At 43.2% G+C, this 23,816-nt stretch overlaps 1 protein-coding gene and 1 long non-coding RNA gene across 2 annotated transcripts in view; one reads left to right on the forward strand and one right to left on the reverse strand.

Moving 5' to 3' along the window:
* LOC137770002 (uncharacterized) overlaps positions 1 to 23,816 on the forward strand; it is a 42,143-nt gene that overhangs the window by 4,322 nt on the left and 14,005 nt on the right. The window lies entirely within an intron of this gene.
* Positions 2,788 to 23,816, reverse strand: part of LOC137770001 (phospholipid-transporting ATPase FetA-like) — a 74,496-nt gene continuing 53,467 nt past the window's right edge. Inside the window, exons 15-28 of the mRNA XM_068552301.1 lie at positions 21,517 to 21,682; positions 19,503 to 19,691; positions 18,668 to 18,783; positions 14,048 to 14,212; positions 11,752 to 11,863; positions 10,360 to 10,465; positions 9,830 to 9,977; positions 9,108 to 9,291; positions 7,409 to 7,632; positions 6,007 to 6,090; positions 4,431 to 4,676; positions 4,121 to 4,259; positions 3,196 to 3,326; positions 2,788 to 3,099 (exon numbers count right to left, since the gene is read on the reverse strand). Of these exons, the coding sequence (XP_068408402.1) occupies positions 2,908 to 3,099; positions 3,196 to 3,326; positions 4,121 to 4,259; positions 4,431 to 4,676; positions 6,007 to 6,090; positions 7,409 to 7,632; positions 9,108 to 9,291; positions 9,830 to 9,977; positions 10,360 to 10,465; positions 11,752 to 11,863; positions 14,048 to 14,212; positions 18,668 to 18,783; positions 19,503 to 19,691; positions 21,517 to 21,682 (2,202 nt within the window). The 3' untranslated portion in view covers positions 2,788 to 2,907. The remainder of the gene's footprint in view (positions 3,100 to 3,195; positions 3,327 to 4,120; positions 4,260 to 4,430; positions 4,677 to 6,006; positions 6,091 to 7,408; positions 7,633 to 9,107; positions 9,292 to 9,829; positions 9,978 to 10,359; positions 10,466 to 11,751; positions 11,864 to 14,047; positions 14,213 to 18,667; positions 18,784 to 19,502; positions 19,692 to 21,516; positions 21,683 to 23,816) is intronic.

The raw sequence follows: 23,816 nt of genomic DNA on the forward strand, positions 1-23,816 counted from the left end.
CTATCTCTTTCCCATGCCCAAGTTTGCTAATCTTCTTTCTCCAGGGTTTGAGCAGGGTGGAGGGAGAAGAAGGTTCTTACTTGACTAATACTGTCATAAACTAGTTTTAGTGTTTGGCAGGTATCTAAACCTGACAGGAAATTAGGTGTCAGTGAAGGCTCCCAGAGGAAGTGACCAAAGCCGCTGAGATTGAAGATCAAATACACATTAGCTAGATAAAGGAAAGAATATATTCTAAGAGGAGAGAACAGAAAGGGCCAAGGCACAGTGGTTTCTGAAGATAATGGAACCTTTGGCGAACTGCAAATAATTTAGTATGTGCAGCAGAAAGTGGCGATGAAGCTGGGGAGGTAGGCAGCACCGAGGCAGGAAAGCTATGATGATTCACTAAAGGACTTTAAACTGGCAAATGACATGATCTGATTTGTATTTTTGAAAAATCACTCTCTGTGGTGTGGATCATGTATTGGAAAGAAGCAGAATCAAAGGCAGGGAGACCTGAGAGGAGGATGTTGGCATAATCTAGGCAAGAAACAATGAAATCAATGGGATTGGGAACAAATAGGAAGAGAAAGACTTGAAGACATTTCTAAGACAGAGTATATGGAACTTGGTAACAGAATGGATTGGATTAGAGGAATGGAAGGGAGCTGTCCAGAAAGACTTCCAGTTTTTTGGTTTGAGCTACTGGGTGGTAGTGCTATTCAGGGAAACAAGAAAAATAGTCAAAGAAGCAGATTTCAATATTCTTTCATTTTATTTGTTCATTTATTCAGTAGACATTTATTAAAGGCCCATTATATGTTATGAATAGACAAGTAAATCAATGATTACAACGCCCTGTGATAAGTGTCACTGACAGAGGTATACACAGGGGAGCAATTGAATAAATAGGACAGATACATAAAAGTCATACTGAGGAATTAGGCTAAGCTCTTGCAGGAGACAATGCCTAATCTGCATTTTTAAAAAACTGAGGTAAAATTCTCATAACATAAAACATTCTCATAACCCTTTTTAAGTATACGATTCATGGGCACTTAGTACATTCACAGTGTTGTTCAACCATCACCTCTACTTAGTTCCAAATATTCCGAGTTTTGAAGGGTGACTAGGAATTTGCTTGATGAAGAAGGGGGTGAGGGAAAGCATTTTAGGATATGAGAACAGCATGCTTGACCACATGAAGACCAGAAATAGCATGACTGGAGTGAATGCAGATGGGGGAGAAGTAGAAGACAAGACTAGAGAGGGCCTAATAATAATATGTTCCAATTTTACCTTGATCCTGAAGGCGTGCAAAATTCTTAAAGGATGCTAAGCTGGGGCTTGACATGATCAAGTTTGCAGTTCAGAAAGATAACTCTGGAAATGGTACTGGTGATACTTTAGATATGGGAAAACCAGGAAGATGAGAGGGGAGATTTTATGCAGTAATCCAGGTCAGAGATGATCAAAGTCTAAACGAGGACAATGGTAGTAATAATGGAGGGAACTGAAAACAAGACATGATGAAGATGCTGAATTTACATTACTTGATGACTTATTAGACATCAGACTATATAGGAGGAGTATTGTATGATTCCCGTCATTCTGCTTTGGGTGAATGGGATGATGGTAGTGACATCCTGGGGTGCAATTTTGGGGGAAAATGTTTAATACAGGTTGGTGAGTTTCCTGAGATTCAACTAAGTGAAGGGTCTTAGAGTCAGTTTAATAAATGGATCTGTATCTCAGAAGAGAGATCTAGGATAGAGAGAGAGTTGAGAATCTTCTTTCTATTGGTAAATAAAGTCATGACATTAGAAGTCGTCACTCAGGAAAAGTGTACAAAGAAAAATGAGCAGAGAACCTAGGCCTGAGCTTTGGGAACTAATACTTAAGGTGTGCAAAGAGCTATATGGTTAAAAGATGTGGTCATACTGAGGCCAAGATAGAGTTTAGCAGCAGGGGGAAAAACTGGAATGGAAGTGAAAACGTACATGGGGGCGGGGAGGGAAATGTTGGTCTCGTTCAAAAGGGGTCTATGGACCAATGATATTGCTTGGCCTAAGTTATTATCACTGGGGCCCCAACAGACAATACAAATCTCTCTACTCCAAAATCAGCAATTTATTACTTATCTATAAACTTGTTAGAAGCAATTTCCCAAGTACATACAGTTTCTTCTCAAAATAATTTTATGGAATGAAGACAAATGTTCACCAATTATGGCTTATGTCCCTCAAGAAAAGATTTTTTAAAATCCCCTGCAGTCTCCCCCTCCCAGTTCTGAGGCCTGAAAAGGTATCAGTTCTTGGGTCAAAGAGAAGAGAAGGTGGCAAAATCTTGAGCTGTCCTATCAAGGCAGGAACCACCTCCATTCTTTTTTTGGTCCAGAAACTCTCCTTTAGCTTCTTATGACCAACTTTTCATAGCTGCCTCTTCCTTTTGCTACCCAGGCCCTGAATCCCTCAGATAAACCTGAGAAGGGTGCCTGGGTAAATATGTTTGTGGGGAGCCCTGGCAAAATTTATGGTTGCTCTGGATGTGGGAAATAGGGCCCAAACTAAGATTCTTAGGTCCTATTTTCTTTTCCCTTCCCCACATTCCCCCTCTTCACCCATTATTTCCACATTTGCTTGTATGGATTAAAACTTGGAAGGGTTGGTAGAGGGAGGCCTGACATCGCTTTTTCTTGAAATGCTGTAACTCTGACAGATGTCGGGGGGGGGGGGGTGCCCTTTACCTTTCCTTGTCTTACCTGGGCATAGCCTTCTAGGGAATGAAGAAGCTGAGCCCCTGGAGTGAGAGTGGAAGAACAGGTTTATGCTGGTTTCCAGGGACTCTAATCTCTCCTTATTAAGTTGTGTGAATACAAGGGAGGAAGAGCAATGACTGACTCCTTTAGGGCTTCCGTAAAGGCCTCTACTTTTTAAAAGGAAAGCTGTTTTTCTTGGGCATTTTGGCCCTCATTGTCTTGCCGGAAGTGATGAGGGCCCCAAAGCCCTGTTTGTGGGAGAACGCATAGGCAGAACGTCGAGAGCTTGCATGTTTCAGTTTGGTCCGGATTGGGTGTGGCAGTGGATGTCTCATGCAATGATGAATTCTGTCAATAATCTAAAGCCAAAGCATGGGGGACAGGGTTTTTATCCACAGAGGCAAAGGCAAAGAGGGTCATGAATTACATATGGGTAGATTCCCTGTTCCACTCACCTTGTCCACACTGACGGGCCAGAATAGTGGTTTGAGAAATTGGTACCCAATCACAGGCAACATACAGAGGACCACGCTGAGGACAATACTCAGCCACATTTGCGGCAGGTTCAGAGTGTTCCTGGCCACACCTGTAAACAATGAGCCAGAAGGGAAAGGCAGAACCAGAGCCTAGAGGAAGGGGGCTGTCAGCCAGAACTTAGGTATCTCTTCAGTCCAAAGAAAGAAGTTATTGATTTGGAGACAGTTAGTCTCCTGAGAAATAATATAAACGTGAAAGGATTGCACTGAGGTTAGGTCCTTGGCGCAGCCAAAGTCACTGTGAATTCACATGCCTTTGTCTCCCTCTAAAGGCCGGGCAGGGCGGGGGGGGTGTAGGTTATAGGAATCCTAGAGCATTGGCCTGGACACAAAAATGGGATAGAGGGTTTTGGAAGGGAAAAATGAGTGGCTTGACAAGAGGTAGGAGCCAGCTACATCTACACGTCTACTCTGTCTGTATTTTGTCCTCATCAGAGTGGAGATGAGAGACAGGGAAATTAATGTGGGAGATAAGAAGGCAGTATGCCACAGTAGAAAGGACATTGGACTGGGAACCAGGAGACCTAGATTTGAGTCATTTTTAAGAAACCTCCAGTCTCTAAAACGGTGTAATAATCCTTGCCCTGTCTATCTCACAGGATGCTTGTAGAGACCAAATTAGGTTAAGAAACTTAAAAATATCTTAGAGACTCCAATGAGGTAAAATATTTCACCTAGCTAGATTTTGAGTCCTTTTAGGGCTGAGACCATGTCATAATATATATATCCACAGAGCCTAACACATAGTAATAGCTGCTCAGTAAACATTTATTAAACAAATGTACTTGGTTCACACTACCACCCCCAGCCCCAGCCCCTTGCCACAGACTGGGCAGAATCTTACCTAGGAACTGGAAGATGTTGGGGAACATTAGGCACAAGCCATCACTGTACAGCAAGAATAAGATGCAAAAGTAGAAACCCAGGCTACCCCAGGTGAAGATGTGGCTTATCATTGTCCAGTAGGTTGTCTCCAGGGCAATCTGAAAAGCACCCTCTTATGTTCATTAGTCTACAACCTGGGACCTGTCAGCCACCTCCCTTCTCCAATTTTGTAAAGGAGGATCCTCCCTTCCCACCTTCCCTCCCTCCTTCCCTTCCTCTGTTCCAGACAGGCTCCCCACCCAATCCCCTTACCCCACCACTGGCCACACCTGCATTGTGACCACACAGAGCAAGGAGGTCTGCACTATCACGGAGAAGGACTGGTAGTCGGAGATTTCCTTCCCATCATTGCGCACTGAATTGTAAACGGTCCCCATAGGGATAAAGAACAGCACTAAGGAACTGTAGATCCCATGCATTAAACACTTCACAAATTCCTTCTTGTTGAAATAGAGGTTGCACTGGCCTGGCTCATACAGCTCTGGGAAACGCAGGCTCCATGTTTCATTCACATCCTGGAAGCACCAGAGGGTAAGAAGGAAGGCTCAGGGTCTCTCCATAGAAGATCCCATCTCTAACAGAGTAGAGGCTTCTCCCCTTACTGAGTCTGCAGTTAGGCTGCCTAGGAGCTTCCTCATGCATTACTTGAGAAGTGGAACCAGAGAACAGAGCAGTGACCACAGACCCTTCCTAAAGTCCTACTCTCCAGGCAAGGATATACGTGGTGGAAGAAAGCTAGAAGGGCAAGATGCGGAGTTAAGAAAGGGGGCAGTTAGGATTGGGAATAGCTGAAGGGAGGACTGGAGCTTGGGATGGGGAGGCAATTGGGACATGAGTCCCCAGTTTTAAGTGTTCCTTTAGTTGAGTATCCTTTGTGTCAAAAGCCAATTGGAAGAAAGTGGGAAGCCAATGGGGACCAGTTAGTCCCTTAGAGGTATCTATGTTCTGTGATGCTCCTCCCGTTCCCATAGCTACTGGGAAATTCAGGTGAGGGTATTCTCTATGTGGATGACATTGGATCATCTTCATCTCCTAAATCCGAAACTTTGGATAACAAAGCTGGAGGCTTGTTTTGAGAGGTTGTGGATCCCTAGAATTAGACCATTGAAGCTGGATAGGACTGTTGAATGACATAATTCACCCCTCTTGTTGCTCTGAGGCTGGCAGCTACTTCACGGAGAATTTCCCTTCCTACCCCGATGGAGACCAGGAACCATTATCCCATGATGTCTTCTTTCAGCTACCTTATTCCTCTTTGGAGGCCCCTTTTCTATTCCATGTGCCCAGGACTAGAGATTGGGTAGGAGAGGAGGGAGAGGTAGGGCACCAGGACCCTCAATGCCCAGGGAATTTCTGAGAGGGCTAAATGGTATCCCCTAGGCTGACTCCCTATGATTCAAGGTATCATACCCATACTCCCATGTTTGGCCTTCAGGATTCCCACCTAGGCCTCCCTGAATTGGCTTATCTCACTATCTCTCTATGGGTTGCTCCTTTCTTGAAGCCCCTTGCTTTACCTAGTCCTGCACCAATAACTCTATTTCCTTTCACTTTTGTACACACTCAAGTTACTGTACAGCACAATTTCTGTGTTTCTCTCTACAAAGATAAAATTCACACAGGAAAACTTGGATTTCTACAACTGATGATTATTCTCTGTGGCAGAGGATTCTTTACTTTATCCAATGATACCTCTCTAGGTGATCAGCTCCCTCCCTTGCTCTATAAATTATTCCATTTATATTTGACTTTGTAGAGCTTGGCTATTGCTGTCCTCCTCACTCCTGGGAATACTCTTCAAGGGCCCAGGGGCTTCAGCCCTAAGAGGCTTGCTGTTGGTCTTACCTGGTCAAACAGACTCAAGCCCAGGACAGGGAGGGAGGTGTAGACCAGGTTGTAGAAAGTGATAAACCAGGTATCATAAACTGTCTGGAAGAATACCAAGGAGATTTCTTAGATTCGTCTCTTCTCCAAAGTCTCAGCTCCACCTCCCAGGTCCAAGAGAAGCCCTTCTGCCCTACACCTACCCATCACCATACTAACCTAGAGCAGGATTTGGATTTCCGAAATCTGACTGAGAAGGCTGACCCCAGACTCTGTTTGGTCCCTGGGTCCCAGGCTGGCATAAGCTCACATCAAACTTGTTTGTGGCCAACCTGACAAGGCTGATTTAGACCAACCTCACCATGACCTGTACTGCTCCTCCCTATACAGAAAGGACCCAGAGTGGCTGCTAGGGAATACTAGGTGTACCGCTGCACTCCCAGGCATGTAAGCCTCTGGGTTCTTTATCTGCTTTATGGCATTCAGTAGTTTCTATAACCCTGGACATTTTCTAACACTGGCAAGCAGAATAGACCCAATGACCCTTCCCCAGCTGGGTGCTTCATTCTGGGCCTAGAGAGGGCTCCTTTCTTTACTAACCACAAGAGGTCAGCAGTAACTAACACATATATACACATACACCTCCCACAAACCATACTGGCTTTGTTAGACACTAGGGGTAGACAAGCCTACTATTGTCTGCTGACTGGTCTGTTTCCCCTGGAGCCCAAGGTGACAAAGGTAGTAGGGATCTCCCAAGATAATCATTCCTGAGGTTGTTTCTCTTTGGGAATCCTTGAGAGACTCCTGAAAAACTTCTCATAGGAAAAGGGACTTCTCGAAGAACATCAACATCCAAGTGTCACCTCTCCCCACTTCTGTGGGGGAGACTTCATATTCATTAGAGCAAAAATAGGGTGTGTTTGGCAGCGTGGTATGTTTGGGTGAGGAAGGAGAAGTAAAGGGAAGCTGTGTTTCCAAGTATGGCTACAGGTAAATGCCAGAACCAGCCTGTCTGGCAAGACCCAAAGGCCCCTTGAGACTTAGCCTGTTCCATAAAGATTACTCTGGATCCTAAAAAAACCCCTCCCAGACCCAGGAATCTCACCCCCACCCCCATTACATATGTTTGGAAATTCTAGGTCTCTATGTCATGGAAAAAATGAAAATATCTCATGGGAGAGTTCTGTCGGTAGGAGTCAAGGCCAAGTCAGAGCCAGGACAGAAAAGTTAGTGTTGAGAAATCTAAGGTTAAGTGTAGGGTTAGGAGATGGGATCATCATGGGTGAGAAGTTTAATGGATAGATGGCAGCATGTCATACACAGGTCTCTAGAGGAGAAAAGGGGTCTGAACTGGCTGAAGTGGGGGGTGATCAGAGAAGACCCAGTTGACGAGAGTGGGGAATGCCACTTGACCTCCTACCTGTGCAGAGAACCCGCTGTAGAAGGCATACCAGAAGTGCACCAGAGTGAAGGCAAAGTTTTTGTAAAAGAAGTAGCTGAGAAACTTGCACATGCGATTATAGGACCAGCGGCCATGGACCAAGAGTAGACGCTGAAGATAGCGGAACTGGGAGAAGGCGTAGTCGCTGTTGAGCATGGCCTGCATTCCCTCCTGGCCACTGATGCCGACTCCAATGTGGGCAGCTGCAAAGAAACCCCAGAAACTTCTCAGTCACAGAGCTTGTCTTCTGGGTTCCCAGCCTGGGAAGTGTAAAAGGAAGGCTGTAAAAGGAGATCATGTTGCATAAGCCCCTTATTTTACATTTGAAAAACACTGGTAGGCCCAGCTCAAGGTGGCACTTACTTATGGAGTCTTTTCTCCTTAGTGGATTGCCCCTCCCCCACAAGTCAGACAACAACTCCTTCATCCGCACTTTGTTTTGGATGCTGCCACTCAAGAACGCCACGTACAGCTAGTACTAGAAAACTGTCCTTGATGGTTTTGCACCTACTAGAGCCATCTGGGCTCTTCCCTACTGCCCAGATGCTGAGGTAAAAATTTCTTGTTATCTCTCGAAGCCACTTAAATCAATTAAAGATGCAGGATGAATGTCAACCTAACACAGTTTTTAGTTACCTAAGTTTATCTAAGGAGCTAAAATCCAACTGTTGGGAGGAATATGTGATGTACATACTTTGTTAGTAAGAAACGAGTTCTTCAGGAAGCTTAAGGTGACTTTTTCTGGATAAAGCAAGGATTATGCTTGATGGAAGGTAAGACTTAAGCTTCTAAAAGTTTTAATCAGTCTGTTGTAATATAGGCCAAGTTCTTTGATCTTCTGGTATATACCTATTACATTGCTTAACAGAATAATTGAAACCTCTAAGGCTCTAAAAGCCAATGAAGTTCTAGAAAGTGGGGAAGAGAGCAAGAACACTTCCTAGTATTGAAGCCGAGGCTGGAATATCTGCTAGTGTTTCCAGTATGGGGAGAGAGGTTGGACTAGAGGACCCCTAGATGTTATCCATATCTCACAGAACCACAAGTTGCTGGAGGCTAACAACGTTCAGCTGAAATTAGCACCAGTTTCAGCCATTTGCTTCTGTTGGTCCGAAGCAGCAATAAGTTTGCTATTCTTCTCCAGCCAGGGGAGTCAGGGCAAGCTCTTGGGAATATTGCCTCAGGGAGGAAAAGATCCCTGCATCAGGCCGCACAGCTAATTCCCTGGTTGGGCAGCCCTGTAGTCTGTCTAACATTGCTCAGCCCTACAGCCTTCAAAAAAGGAACAGACCACGACTCCTGCCCGGGGGTCCTTTCTGTGGGCTTCGATGCCATCTCAGAAAGATGGTGTTGTAGTTGCACAGCCTGTTGTTCTATGAATATGCACACGTGTTCTTATTGGAGCCATGGGTATCTGAGTGTGTGTGAGAGTTACATACATGAATCTGAATGTGTGTGCATGACTGTGGATGTGGGCTGATGTAATGATGTGTAAACAAGTGGGAACTGAGGTGTAGAGGAACATGAATGAAGCTGCAAAACAGTATAAATGTACAATACATATGATATGCAGGAGAGTGAGCCAGCAACACAGTGCCACCCAGATCAGTTTTGCCCATGGAAGGAGGGAAGAGCAAGCCCGTGGCTAGGCACTACAGCCCCCCAACCCCTCACATGCCTTTGATCATGCTGACGTCATTGGCCCCATCCCCGATGGCCAGTGTCACCGCCTTCTTGTACCTCTTCACCAGCTCTACCACCTGGGCCTTCTGAAGGGGTGTCATCCGGCAGCAGATCACTCCCTTGCACATGCACGCCGTTCGCAGCAGTTCCAACTCCAGGTTCCCTTCTAGAGCATGGGCCTGCAGCACCAGGACACACCCACATTCCAGGCTTCCCCAAAAGACTCTTGGGACAGAGCCTTCCTAGGCCCTCTCCTTCCCCTCCATACTCCCCTGTCAGGCAGAGCTACTCCTCAGGTGCTCCACTCCCAAGGGCAGCCAAGCCCCCAAGCCAGTTCTAGGCATCCTGACCCAGCCTCCAGTGGAAAACCAGTGAGCGTTTCTCCCTGGGTCAAATCAGTTTACTGGGTTATAAGGCCAAGTGATTTTTTGGAGGACCTGGTTCTGCTCACTTCCCCCCTTCCCCTAGGTGATGGGCCACATCAGTAGTGAAGAATTTGGATAAGAAAGGACTATACGCTTGGCTTCTCTTTCCTCATTATTCCTGCCTAGAGAAGGCTGGGGAAAGGTGTCTGACAGGCAAGGGCACCTGAAGGAAGGGGGAATAGGGTAACTCATGGAATAGCAAAAGGATCTTGAAATTTCCCTGAAGTGGGTTGGACCTAGGAAAAAAGTTCCTTGGAAGAAGAGAACAGAGTTGTAGGTCTGTGTTGCCCACCAGACTGTAGCCATTGATGATCAAGCCGTAGTTGCCATTGGGCATCTCCTCGGGTATTTTGAAGGGCATTCGGGGATTTGTGGTGAGGTAACTGTTTACTGGGTCTGATTCCAGTAGAGACTCAGGTTTCATCTTTTCCCTTGCTGACCTGAAAGCCAAGAGTAATGGTTAGTGTCTGACCTGAAGCCCCAGAGCTTAGGAAGGAAAATGTGTCCCAAAGTGAAAGTGAGCAAGGTGGATATAGAGCCTCTGCAGAGCACCTCCCAGGGCCTGATACTCAACTGCCTTCTGAGACCTGCCACTGCCTTAGGTCCCAGACCATCTACATACAACACTTCTCCACCTCCACACCCCAACTCCTTGAGCCCTCATGCTTCTTCACAAAATTCTCCCCAATATTTTAGGTTTTTTGTTTTTCCCTCCCCCATTTCTCCTCTGTTCCTTCTGGTAACGTAAGAGCCACACTGGGTGAAGTGGTGGGTGGGAAATCTTGGTCCCAGGGACAGGCTGTGGCAGCCCTCCTGTCGCACCTGAGTTCTCGCCGAACTGTCTCATCATCCTTGCCTTCCACGATAAACATCCCATCCATTTCATCCTCAAATATGTTACAGGCATAGGCAATGTTCACAGCAGTCTCTGCAGGGCAAGGGGGAACACAGGTCGCATTTTGGCTGGAACAGGGTCTTTACAGTGTACAGGTACAAAGGCACTAAACAGTGGCCTGCAGGGCCCATATGTCCATATTTGCCATGGATGCAGTCAAAGCGTGTTTTTCGTGAGCCAGTGGAGACTATACTCAAACAACCAGAGGAAACTGTCTACCTGCTACAGACTTGCAAGTTATTTATCAATAACTAGGATCATTCTAGCTTAGCTTTCTCTACAAAGCCTTCCCTTATTTCTTAAAGCAATTCCTGTCTGTATTCACTTCTCCCGGCAATCTGGGTATATTTCCTTGATCAGCACTGTGCCTGTTTCTATGCTAGATTTTATGGGGGACTGAGATATGTTTAGGTTGTAGTCTTTCCTTTGCATCAAGAAATCTGGAATTTGGAATAAAGTCATACTAAGGAAAACAATTTTTTTTAAATTAAGTCCTGAACCTTGGCTACAAGTAGTATCAAAATTCAGAGGAGAGATTGCAATTGTCATAGAAAGTTTCTTAGAGCAAGGCCTTAAAGGATGAGTAAGATTTGTTTAGGGGGAAAAAGAATTTCAAATGGGGAAACAATCCAAACAGAGGGCATAGAATAGGAATTGGTTTGGGACATAATGAAGATATGGTCACATTACGATGGAGATAAGGATGTGTAGGTAGCAACAGATTATCAAGGTCTTGAAGTCCAGACAGTGGAGTCCGACTTGACCATGTGAAGTTGCTGTAGGTACCTGAGCAGAGGAGTAACATCACAAAAGCAGTATTTTAGGAAGGTTAAACTGATGGTTGTATGTAGGCTATATTGAAATTAATAAGGTCAAGAAACAGATCAGTTCCGAAGTTTTTGCAGAAGTACAGCCAACAGGGTACAAAGGCTAAACTAGGGTGGTGGCATAGTTAAGAGGATTTTCAGAAGAGTTAGTGGAACATGGTAAGAGAGTAAATCTTTGGGACAACAGAGAGGGTATAGTCAAAGACAACCCTAAAAGTTTTTAGCTTGTGAGTTCCTGGATGACAGAGGCCATGTCTGACTGATTCATCTCTGTGTTCTCCATGCCTAATACAGTATCTGGCATAAAGTACTATATATGCTTAGCAAATTATATGCAAGACTGGGAGTGAAGGTGTTCTCTAAGGACTTGACCTGGGTTATAAGGTATTTGTCAAATAAATGGCTAAGAAAAAAAGGAAATGAAAAAGAAAAAGAAGAAATGGCTAAGGTGGACAGGGAAGAGGATTGGTCAGGCAAGGAGCTCCCCTTTACCTTGCTTATCTCCAGTTAAAACCCAGATTTTAATTTTGGCTTTGTTCAGGGTGATGATCGTCTCAGGTACTCCATCCTGCAGCTTGTCGTCTATGGCTGTGGCCCCTAACAGCTTTGAACAGAAATATCAGTGAGTGAGGCAAAGGAAGAGGCTCACTGAATTTAGTGGTACCCAACAACTCGACTGGCACCTCAGCATCCTCTTTAGTAAGCTGGCTCTGTCCTGGCACGAGGACCCCAATGGTATAAACCTCACTACACTCTGCCCCTCAACAGACAGCTTTTCAACCACACACTGAAATCAAATTTAGAAACACAGAAAATAAGGAACCAAAGAGGGAAAAGACTCGCACAAGTCGTACATGAAGCTTTGTGCCACTTCTAAATCCTCTGTTTCTCAACACACTCTCACTTCTCCCTTGCTTCATAGCACGTTTCCTGGCTTTGGTCTCCAAAAGCAGTGGGTCCCAGACAAGGGATCCCCAAATCCAACTCCAGTTTTTCTTTCAACTCTAAAAGGGCTTGGGTGAACTTCATTTGTTTGTACCTACTGAGGGCCTCTAAGGTTTTCAAGGCCTTTCCCACACTACATTGAAAGTATGTTGGTCCAACATCGTGCCGTCTCTCAGTGATACCCTAATTGTACTGACTGACCACAGGGATGGGCAACAGCACTGGGTCTGAGAAACTAACAGCCAGACAAACTACTGACTGATTTCTGCTAGGCCTCTAAAAGGACAGACTAGAAATACTAACCACAGAACTGATTATGGAAGGAGATTTGTGACCTTTGGGATCTCTAAATTTTCCCATTTGGTATCAGCAATTTCTCTTTTTATAGCAGAGCCTGTATCAATCTGGTCAAAAATTTTGGGGTCATCCTTAACTTCTTTTATCATATTCTATAATCTAAACCATCAGCAAATTCTGTTGGTGCTACTTTTTTTTTTTTTTTTTGGTGCTACTTTTAAAAGTGTACAGAATTTGACCATTTCTCACCACTTCCACTACTTCTATCTGGTCCAAGCCATTATCATTTCTCACCTGTACTATTACAGCTACTTTCTTTCTTTCTTTCTTTTTTTTTTTATTGGGGTATAGTTGTTTTACAATGTTGTGCTAGTTTCTACTGTACAGCGAAGTGGAGTTCCCTGTCCTATACAGCAGATTCTCATTAGTTATCGATTTTATTCATATTAGTGTATATAGGTCAATCTCAATCTCCCAGTTCATTCCACCCACCCCTTTCCCCCCTTGGTGTCCATACATTAGTTCTCTACGTCTGTGTCTCTATTTCTGCCTTGCAAACCGGAACAGCAACTACTTTCTAATTGATCTCCCTGGGTCTGCATTTGCTCCCCTACAGTAATAATCATCTCAACATGGCAGCCAGACTGATCATTTTAAAAGCTATCACATCACTTCCCTGGTTGAACTCTTCAACTGTTTTCCATGTCTCACTATAAGTCTTTATACGGGCCTGTCAAGACCCCTTACTGCTTCTCTGTTTCATGTCCTTTTGTTGTCTCCTCCTCACTTACACTGTACCAGCCACATGAGCTGCCTTGCTGTTCTACTAACAAATTAGGTCTGCTCCTGTTTCAGGGTCCTTGTTCTTGCTGTTCCTTCTTTCTGGAAAGCTGATTCCCCAGAGATCTGCGTGGTTTGCCACCTTCTTCAGGTCTCTGCTCAGATGTCTCCTTCATAGTAAAGACTAAGCACCCTATTTAAAATAGCAATTATACTCTACCCTCTACAACACACACACATATGCTGATACTCCCTACCTTTCTTCCTGGCTTTATTTTCTTCCATAGAACTGTCATCACCTAACATACTGTATATATATTACTTTTTTGTCTGTTTTGCCTACTACTACATGCTCAGGGCTTAAAACAGTACCTGGCACATAGGAGGCACTTAATAAATATGTTGAATGAATGAGTGAATATTATTGTCTTGATTATTCCATCAATTAGTTCTGGATCATCTAAGTTGTACATTATTCAGACCCTGATTTCTTCCAGATTTCTTAGCTTCTGTGGACAGCTTTGGGATAAGAAACATTGCCAGAAAGATGAAATTTACAACAAGTACATTCTTTTCTTATTTATGGATTTCAAAGATCCAAGATATCCTGAATCAGCTTGGATTCCAGTATCCAGTATCCAGTATCCAGAGAGAGCCTGAACCTATGATTTGCTAGAAGCCATTCTCAGAGCCCTTGATCAGTCTCCTGACTGCTCCCCCGCCCCCAGTCCTGCCTCCAATCTGTCCCTGGCTTCCTCACACTAACCATCAGGTCTTTTTCGATCTCTTCATAGACCATTGATATTTTATCTCCCCGATTCTCCAAAGACAGACAGGCTTCACTGTGCTTGCTGCTCCAGTCCTGGAAGAATGCATTGTCCAGTTCTCGGTAGGCCACCATGAGGGTGCGAAGGCCGTCACTGGCAAAATCCTGGAAGACATGTGTATGCACTGAGTGGACTTGGGCTGGGTTAGGGCTGAGTTAAGGAATGACAGACTCCATCTGCCTGCAAGATAGGGTTTATTGGTTAGTATCACAGGGCTAGTACCTAGCCTAACCAGAAAGCACCTGTTGAGTTTTCTCAGTCAAACGTCCTAAGGATGGTGCCAGCATAGCTGGGGATAAAGGTTGAGAGTACTTCTGAGAGACAGAAGATTCTAACTTCCACTTGCGGTTAGGTTATTTGCTGTGTGACCCTTGTAAAGAATGACGCCTTCTAGATTTATTTCTTGTAAAATTGGGATAATAATTCACCCTCTAAAGAGAAGATAATGATGTCTATAATATGAGAAAGAAGAGAGTAATAAAGTAAAAAGGAATTCTTATAGCAAATAATCAAGGGTGTTACTGTTTTTTTACAGGCTTACATTCATTTATTTTCATCTCTCCCTGCCTTCCTTCATCAAGTATTCAATGGGCATCTCAAATAGCAAATTTGTGTATTTGTCTACAGCTGGTTGGCTCAGTTGATTAGTCATAGCCAGTAGTGTTAATGAGGCCACTGCTGAAATGCTCTCTGGGTGAGTTAGCATCTTTTGCTCTTTGGCCACCAATATATCCTAACCACGCATAGCTAACTATCTTGCGGAAGTATACTCTTGGTTATAAGGAGAGCTAGGTGAGAGTGTGGGCAGCTTAGGGCACAATTCATATTTAACTGAAGGAGGGTTAGAAGCAGATTTTGTGTGTTGAGAATTGCACATGAATAACAATTCTACATAATCACTGTTTTTTATTTTTTATTTTTTCTGCTGCACCGTGCGGCACGTGGGATCTTAGCTCCCCGGCCAGGGATCAAACATGTGCCCTCTGCAGTGAAGGTGAAGTCTTAACCACTGGACTGCCAGGGAAGTCCCCATAATAACTTAATAGTGAGCTTCAAAATAATTCACTTTGGCATTATAAGAGCAAAGAGAAACAGAATTTATCATCTTGATATTTTGTTCTTAGTTTTCTGTGTAACTCCTGAGTACTTCATGTTACCTGTCAGGTAAAAGTAATACAAGGCAGTATCTGTAGAGAATGCTATCTCTTAAACCTCTGTACTGTTGGCAGGTGAAGCTATAAAAAAGAAGGCTGAGAGAAGATCTCAAGAGACTTCTTAAAAAGGAAATATCTCCATACTGTTTTCCATAGTGGTTGTACCAGTTTATATTCCCAACAACAGTGTATGAGGGTTCCCTTTTCTCCACATCCTCTCCAACCCTTGTTATTTGTCTTTTTGATAATTAAAAATAGAATCACCATATGATCCAGATCCAGCTATTCCACTTCTGGGTATTTATCCAAATAATATGAAATCACTAATTCAGAAAGATACATGCACCCCTGTGTTCGCTGCAGCATTATTTACAACAGCCAAGATATGGAAACAACCTAAATGTCCATTGATGAATGGAATACTACACAGCCACAAAAAGTAGAAATCTTGCCATTTGTGACGAGATGGATGGACCTTGAGGGTATTATGCTATGTGAAATAAATCAGATAAAGAAAGACCAAACACCGTATGATTTCACTTATATGTGGAATCTAAAAAACAAACAAATGAACAAACAAAACACAAACTCATAGATACAGAGAACAGATTGGTGGTTACTAGAGGGGAAAGGGGTTGGGGGGTGGGTGAAATAGGTGAAGGGGGTCAATTGTATGGTGATGGGTGATAACTAGACAAAGTGGTGATCACTTTGAAGTATATACAAATATCAAATTATAATGGTGTACCCATGAAACTTATATAATGTCATATACCAATTTTACCTCAATAAATAAATATATCTATCTATCTATATATATTCAGCAATTTAAAATATACATCAGCCATTTTAAAAAAAAGAAGGAAGAGATATGGCAGAAACTGATTTTGCATGATACTGATAAGAGGACTTGGCAAGCTTAACAATACACTGACAGATTCTTAATCCATTCAACAAATATTTTAGCAGCCTGTGTTAACATTATTTTTTACTTATCCCTTACTTGTATGTTTATTTTTTTCTCTTGTGGTGGGCAAACTGGGGCCCTGGGGCCAAATTATGACTGCTGCTTGTTTTTGTGTGACCTGTTTGCTGGATTCCTGTCTTAGAGGGCTTGGAGCTGTGCTTCTGTGTGAGTGGGTTTCTGGAACTTGACTCTTATAGGTGTATCCTCAGTGGTTAATAGATTGTAGTGTTTTAGGCTCCACTATGGGTATCTGTTAAGGTTGGAAGCAGGTCAAAAGATCTGAAGTAGTTTTATGACCCCTCTTTGAAGCCAGTCTGTGGAAATGCTCATTGAGAAGATATCCTAATTCATGAGTTCTGGAAGGTTAAAAGACAAGTTTTCAGAGTAGCCCATAAAACACACACACACACACACACACACACACACACACCAAAAAAACAAAACTGTGGCCTCAGGAAACCAGTATAAGACATAAGAGTTGTCCTATGTGGGACGCTTCAATGACTTTTTCAAAAACTTGAGATACAATGTATGTACCATAAAATCCACCTTTTAAAGTATACAATTAAGTGGTTTTTAAATATATATATATTCATAAAGTTGTGCAACCATCACTATTATCTTATTCCCAAACATTTTCATCACCTCCAAAAGAAACCCCGTACCCGTCAGCAGTCATTTCCATTCCCTTTTCTTCTAGCCCCTGGTAACCACTAATCTACTTTCTGTTCTGCAGATTTGCCTATTCTGGACATTTCATATAAATGAAATCGTAAAATATTGGCCTTTTGTGACTGGCTTTTTTCTCTTAGCATAATGTTTTCAAGGTTTATTCACATTGTAGCATTTATAAGTATGTCATTCCCTTTTGTGACTGAATAACATTCACTGTACAGATTTATCACATTTTATTTATCCATTCATCCATTGATGGGGATCTGGGTTGTTTCTACTTTTTTGCTATTATGAATAATGCTGCTATAAATATTAGTGTACACTTTTTTGTGTGAATATAAATGTTCATTTCTCTTGGGAATATACCTAGGAGTGGAATTGCTGGGTCATATGACAACTCTATGCTTAACTTTTTCAGGAAATGCCAGACTGTTTTACAAAATGGCTGCATCATTTTACATTCCTGTCAGCAATGTACGAAGGTTACAATTTCTCTATATCCTTGGCAGTGCTCATTATTGTCTGGTCATCTTTTCGATTTTAACTACCCTAGTGGTGTGAAGTAGTATCTTGTGATTTTTGATTTGCTTTTCCCTGATGGCTGACACTGAACATCTTTTCATGTGCCTTTTGGCCATTTGCTCTCTGACTTCTATGAGTTAACGTGAGGCCAAGCCAAAATGGCCTAGTAAAATAGCACTTCCTCCAACCTATTTATTCTTTAAAATATTTTTCTGATCTGCCCCTTCCCCATCACATCCCCTGTCCTATTCCCCCAACCCTTTATATATCCAGGTTTAAGGGTAGAAACCCCAGCAAGCATGAATCTGGTTTTCCCTTCTAATGTCAGCAGACTGAAGCCAATCTCTCTTTCTGATATATCTCAAGTCCTAAAGGGTGGAAGTGGGGTGGGGTAGGTAGGTACTCATGGGGATTCTAATCCTGTAAATAACAGAGGATGGTGTCAAACAGTCCTCTACACAGCCCAGGCCTGGTGCCTTCTGCTCCATACCCTAAAAGCAGTCTTTTCCCATCATGGCTGGTGGGGTGGGGCCTCCCATACCAGCAGGCCCTATTCTTTTAATTAATTAATTAATTTTTGACTGAGTTGGGTCTTCATTGCTGCACGCGGGCTTTCTCTAGTTGCGGCGAGCGGGGGCTACTCTTCGTTGTGGTGCACGGGCTTCTCATTGTGGTGGCTTCTCTTGTTGCGGAGCACAGGCTCTAGGCGTGAGGACTTCAGGAGTTGTGGCATGAGGGCTCAGTAGTTGTGGCTCACGGGATCTAGAGCGCAGGCTCAGTAGTTGTGGCGCACGGGCTTAGTTGCTCCATGGCATGTGGGATCCTCCCGGACCAGGGCTTGAACCCGTGTTCCCTGCATTGGCAGGCGGATTCTTAACCACTGCACCACCAGGGAAGTCCAGCAGGCCCTACTCTGAAGCAAATTCTAGATGTGACCACAGGACCTCCTGAGCCAGGAATCATAGAATGAACTGTTCTGACTGTGGTAAGTGCTCCCACAACACAATCCTCATCATGCCCCTGGGATCCTGGGCCACCCAACTCCTTCACACAGAAGTTGGCAATGTGGTCAGTGAGAATCCCACAGAATGGGGTAGTTTTTATTCTTCTATCAATTAAAGAGACACAGACACCAATCTACCCCATACTGAAACACACTGACATGGGGACATATATATGGACACACATCCAGATACACAGAGCCATCCACAGCTTCCCTCCCCTGCAACCTAAACACTTACATCTAAATGTTCCATGGTCACGTCTCTGAGGGATCTACAGGATGGATGAAGCAGCTGACAGAGGATCGTGTCTGCACCCTTGCAGAATAACATTACGCGATCTTCAGGTGTCCTCACTAAGGATAAGCAAATTAAGCAAAGTAACCATATAGGTCCACTGTTATGAGAACTTGTCTGGGACACTGAGAGATGGCAGGAGGCTGTTCCCATGACATTTGTTTCTGACACCTTTGGGGGCTAAGCACTCAATGAGTGGTCACACAGGATGAGTGATGTGGTGAGGGCTGGTGAGAATGAGAGAGGACCTTTTGGAACCAGTTTTTCCATGGGTTCAGTATCACCTATGGAAGACTCTGATACAGAATCACATTTAGCTTCTCAAGTCCAAGTTCCAGACCAAGGCCCACACCTAATAAGGAACAAGGATGAAAAATGACCTTCTTCCTCTTCAGCCTGAGGCCCAAACTAATTGAGAGCAAGATCGTATTAATTTCCTCAATATTGTCTGCCCCCAGTTCTTATTCCAAGTTCAGGCTTTATGGGTTTATTCTCTGTTCTTATCTTGGCTTTGAGGGTTCTGACAAGCCACTACCCAGGATCACTAAATAAGGGCCCTAGCACATGGCAGTAAGCTCACATATGTGTATATTAGAAAATATAAAGGATTATGAGAGAGAAAGTGGGAATGGCTATGTATTTGTATTTGAGGCAGAGTGCCTGTGAAATGGCATGTGGGCAGGAGAAAACATTTGTGTGTAGATAGAGGAGAAAGTCAATGTGTGAATGTATATGAAAGACAAATGAGGGGAGAGGACTGACTAGGAGGGGCACCCACCAATAACAGACATCCTCTTGCGTACATTGTTGAAGTCCAAAATAGCCAGTAGTTGGTAGATTCTGGTCTCCCCCATTTCGACTACCATGACTGTCTCAGACGTGCGGGAACGGAACACAAAACCAAAGTTCCTGGCAGCAGTGACCAGGGCACCTTCATCTGGGGACTGAGCCTGGTAAGTCAGCTCACCTGGCAGGAGAGAAGAGAGCAGCCAGAGCCCATAGAGATGCGCAGATGAAGTCCACCCAGAAGTGAGATTGTCTTCCAAGTGGCTTACATAAAGATGGAGCCCAGGAGGGGACATCTTTCTTCAAAATTTCCTCACAAGCCTGGCCCTAAAAGGCCAGGTGGCATAGAACAGGTCAGTTTTTTCATTCTTTCCAATATTCTCAACTAATTTCACAGACCTGAGTTAGTATTACAGAAGTACATGGAACATGTGTACAAACAAACAAAACATAGCCAGTTGCTTTCCAACTTTAGCGGGTAAAGATGGCTCAGGAGATTGTTAAAAATGAAGGTTCCTGGGCCCCATCCAAACTTACTGAATCCAGAATCACAAAATCTGGGAGGATGGCCCAGGAAATTGAATTTTAACAAATCTCCTGAGTGAGTCTCATGCATATGGTCCTCCATAAAGTGCTCCTGCATAAGACTGGCCGCACTTTGATGAACACTGCTATAAGGTAATAAGATTGATAGTTTAGTAAACAATTAAAAATATATATATATATATGAATGAGTATTGTCACCTTTGAAACTCTCACCCTGGGAAGGTAAATGACTTACTCTGTTGAATCAATCTTTCAATCTGATATTACTCAAGACATTTCTGTAACTCCTCTTTTAGAATAATCCCCATAACCTGAGATATATTTTAGATTATTTCTCTTTTGAAGGTTAATTTGATTTTTAAAAACAGTTATACATCATCAGAGTCTTATACTTGTGAATAAGGTAGGTGGGGGAGTATAATTTTAAGTCAGACATAAGATGTGTCTATGGGATAATAAGATTACTTTCTTGTGTGTTTCCTACCTTGTCACTCAAGGCAGTAAACATAGACACGTCCAAATATGCTTCAAGTAATACCAACTTGTTGGAACGTCAGACCCGGAGAGGCTTGTGGAAGGGTGGGAGCTCATGGGGCCAGAAGACATGAGATTTGGGTTCTTATCCCATTTATACCTTTCTTAGCTATAGGATTTTAGTCATCACAATTTCTTTCTTTTTTTAAATTGGGGTATAGTTGCTTTACAATGTTGCGTTAGTTTCTGCTGTACAGCACTGAATTTCTTTTAGCTTCAGTTTCCTTTGCTATAAAACTAGGATCATTTTTCTTGTTCTGCAGAGGGCTGTTGTGAAGACTGGAAGGTAATATAAATGAAAGCAACTTGTAAAATTATAAAGTGATGTACAAATATAAGGTGTTACTCATGGTGGTATTATATTAAGACTACATTGACTTTAAAGAATGTGATTTACTTGGCTGCCTAAATTCTTGTTTGTTAAGGAAAAAAAGTCTTCTTAATTTAAAATCAGTAATTTCTCAAAAAGATTTTGATAAATTCATGGATGACATAGTCATATTTGGTTACTAAAGAAATTAGGGTATATGGGGATACCTTTAAATTGTGAAGCAACAAGAGGATGACTCATCCTTCAGGAAGTCTTATCAGAGGTAGTGGGGTTGATCTTGGCAATAAATCAGATAAACTCTGTGACAGAATATTACAGAGTCTCAAGATCCGAAGCTCGCTAGATAGCACCAAGTTTGACCCCTATCCAATGAATGAATCTTCTTTAAGACCAAGAGGTTGTTTTCTACTTGAATATATTCAGTGACTAGGAGCCCACTACTTATCTTGACTATCCATTGCATTGCTGGACAACTCTTCCTATTAGAAAGTTCTTTAGATTAAGCCATTACAAATGATATCAAACCATCCCCCCTCCAATCAGCCTAGACCCTATGACATATTCTCAGTCCATGAGGCCTCAAGCCCCTTCTCACCTTCTACTTTCTCTTCTGGTATTACGGTATGACACAATGAGAGTGACAGGAAAAACAAGTGTACCCAGCGATCTCCCCTTTTCACTGCTTCCACCAAAGTCTTGTCATAAAATGAAAACTTAGGATCAGCCAGTTTGTTGTAGGAGAAGTCGACCTTTTCTGTTTTCTGGAACACATAAGCCAGAACAAGCAGCAGCTTGACACTTTACAGAAGGTTGACCTGGGGGCAATTTCTGGAATGTGATGAGAACTCTTAGGAGGATGGGAAAAGAAAAGCAAGATAAGTGAAAGAGACCCTGTGCTGGTTTCTAAGGCCTCTGTAGCTCTGACCTGGACCATCCATTCACCTGAAGAAGATCCATCACACAGGAGACACTAGCTAGCACTGCTTGGCAGACCCTTCTTGCCCTCTTTCTACTCTAGCTATCCTGAATGATTAGTGGCCATCTTCAGGCTCTATTCTTCCAAGTCCCAAATCCATGATAAATCAAACCTGAGGACATGAGAGAGTAACTGTTCCCTATTAGTAAATGGTTTCTGGAAAAAGTCTTGTCTCTGGCTGTCCTCTGCCTGATTTTGGGAACTGGGAAGGGAGCTAGGTACAATGACATCACTGTGTTGCACTAATCCTATTTTACCCCACAAGGGGGCTAGAGAGGAATATTGCAAGACAGAGGCAAGGCTGTATGACAAGGAAGCTTCAGTACAGACTTCTTGTTCACAGACTTAATTTTATACCATTTTGCATACCTGATTCAGCATACCTGATTCCTTCCTGCCTCTAGTCCTCAAGGTTATTGACCCTGCCTCAATCTGTGGACCTAATATTCACTACCATTTTCCTGGCTATGAGCTTGGCTCCTTTAGATGTTGACTAACGTTCTTCATGTCAGGTAGGCTGCTGGTAGGCACCTGGGGTAAACATTCTTTTCTGGCTCAATTTGGTCCTGAGACTCTCTTATGCCCACCCTGGAGTGCGGTGTTATTAACAGATTTCTCCAGCCCATATCAGAACTCTCAAGGATATTTCACCAGTTCATTGTAGTTGTGGTGCTACCTGGGCTGGGCCCAATGTGTCAAGTACAGACACAATTGCGCTGCTTGGTGCTATGTTGGGGAAACGGAAGTTTGTAGTGGGCTATACTGGCTCTTTTCTATAACCCATCTAGAGGGAGTTTTGTCATGATAGTGAGGAAGTATGGTCAGGTCCAGAGCCAAGTCCTAGACCTGGCCAACCACAGACTTGTGAGCTCTGGGAAGTTTGTGGGTTTAGTAATTTAAGATAACTCATTATATAGCATCCTCTGAGGCTTTTCTATAACTGGGCTCTTGTACTGGTACATTCTTTGAAACTTAGAAGCTGGTGAGTGATGTGAGAGAAGTTGGAGAGGTAGATATGAAGCAGATCCTGCATTACCATCTTGTATGCAATAGGGAACCATAACAATTTTCTGCTGAAAGTCATATGATCATATAGTCCTCTGGTAGCAGCATGGAGAATATATTGGAAGTAGCAAGATGAAAAGCAAGGAGACCAGTTAGAAAGCCATTCAGTAATTCACAAGAGAAATGATAAAGTAGTGACAATAAATATTAAATTAAGGGTATGATTTGAAAATATAGAATTGTATGACATGGATATGACAAGTGAAAGAGAGAAACAGTTAAGAATTATTTTATGTATCCTAATTGGGATAGATGGTAAGACCATTCACTGAGATCGGATACCCAGCAGGAGGAGATTTTTGACAGACTGACCTGGCGATACCTGAAGGACATAAAGGTAATAATGAAAGCAGGCATATATAGTTTTGAAGCTCAGGTAAGAGATCTGAGCTAGTTTCTAATCTCCCCTTCCAGACAAGTAATGTTTGAGAACACTGGACCTGGCTGGGTACAGGACTGAGGCAGTGCTGGCTTGGAGTTGCAGTACAGCATGATCTGAGGGGCAGTATTCATGAATTACTCTGCAGTTGAAAGTTAAACACCCAGTTGAATAAGACTGAATGGCAAATCCAGGTACTAGACAAAAGGATGGAAACTGGGAGTATCAGATGAGAAGAAACGAATTCAGAATGGAGGGTAGAGGAGGCAATTGAGGAAACTCTTTGAGATCCTGTGACATAGCTATAGATAGTTTTTATAGGATATCTTTAGCTTCGGTCATGGATGGGGAGGGAGCTAAAAAGGTTCTTGGATATATGGATTTGGAGGTCATTAGTAAGTAGGCAGTAGTTAAAGTCAGTAAAAACACGAGACTATAAAGATGGAAAAGAGGTACAATAATAGAGCTCTGGGGG

The sequence above is a fragment of the Eschrichtius robustus genome, chromosome 10 (genome assembly GCF_028021215.1).
Source record: "Eschrichtius robustus isolate mEscRob2 chromosome 10, mEscRob2.pri, whole genome shotgun sequence".
Lineage (NCBI taxonomy): Eukaryota > Metazoa > Chordata > Mammalia > Artiodactyla > Eschrichtiidae > Eschrichtius > Eschrichtius robustus.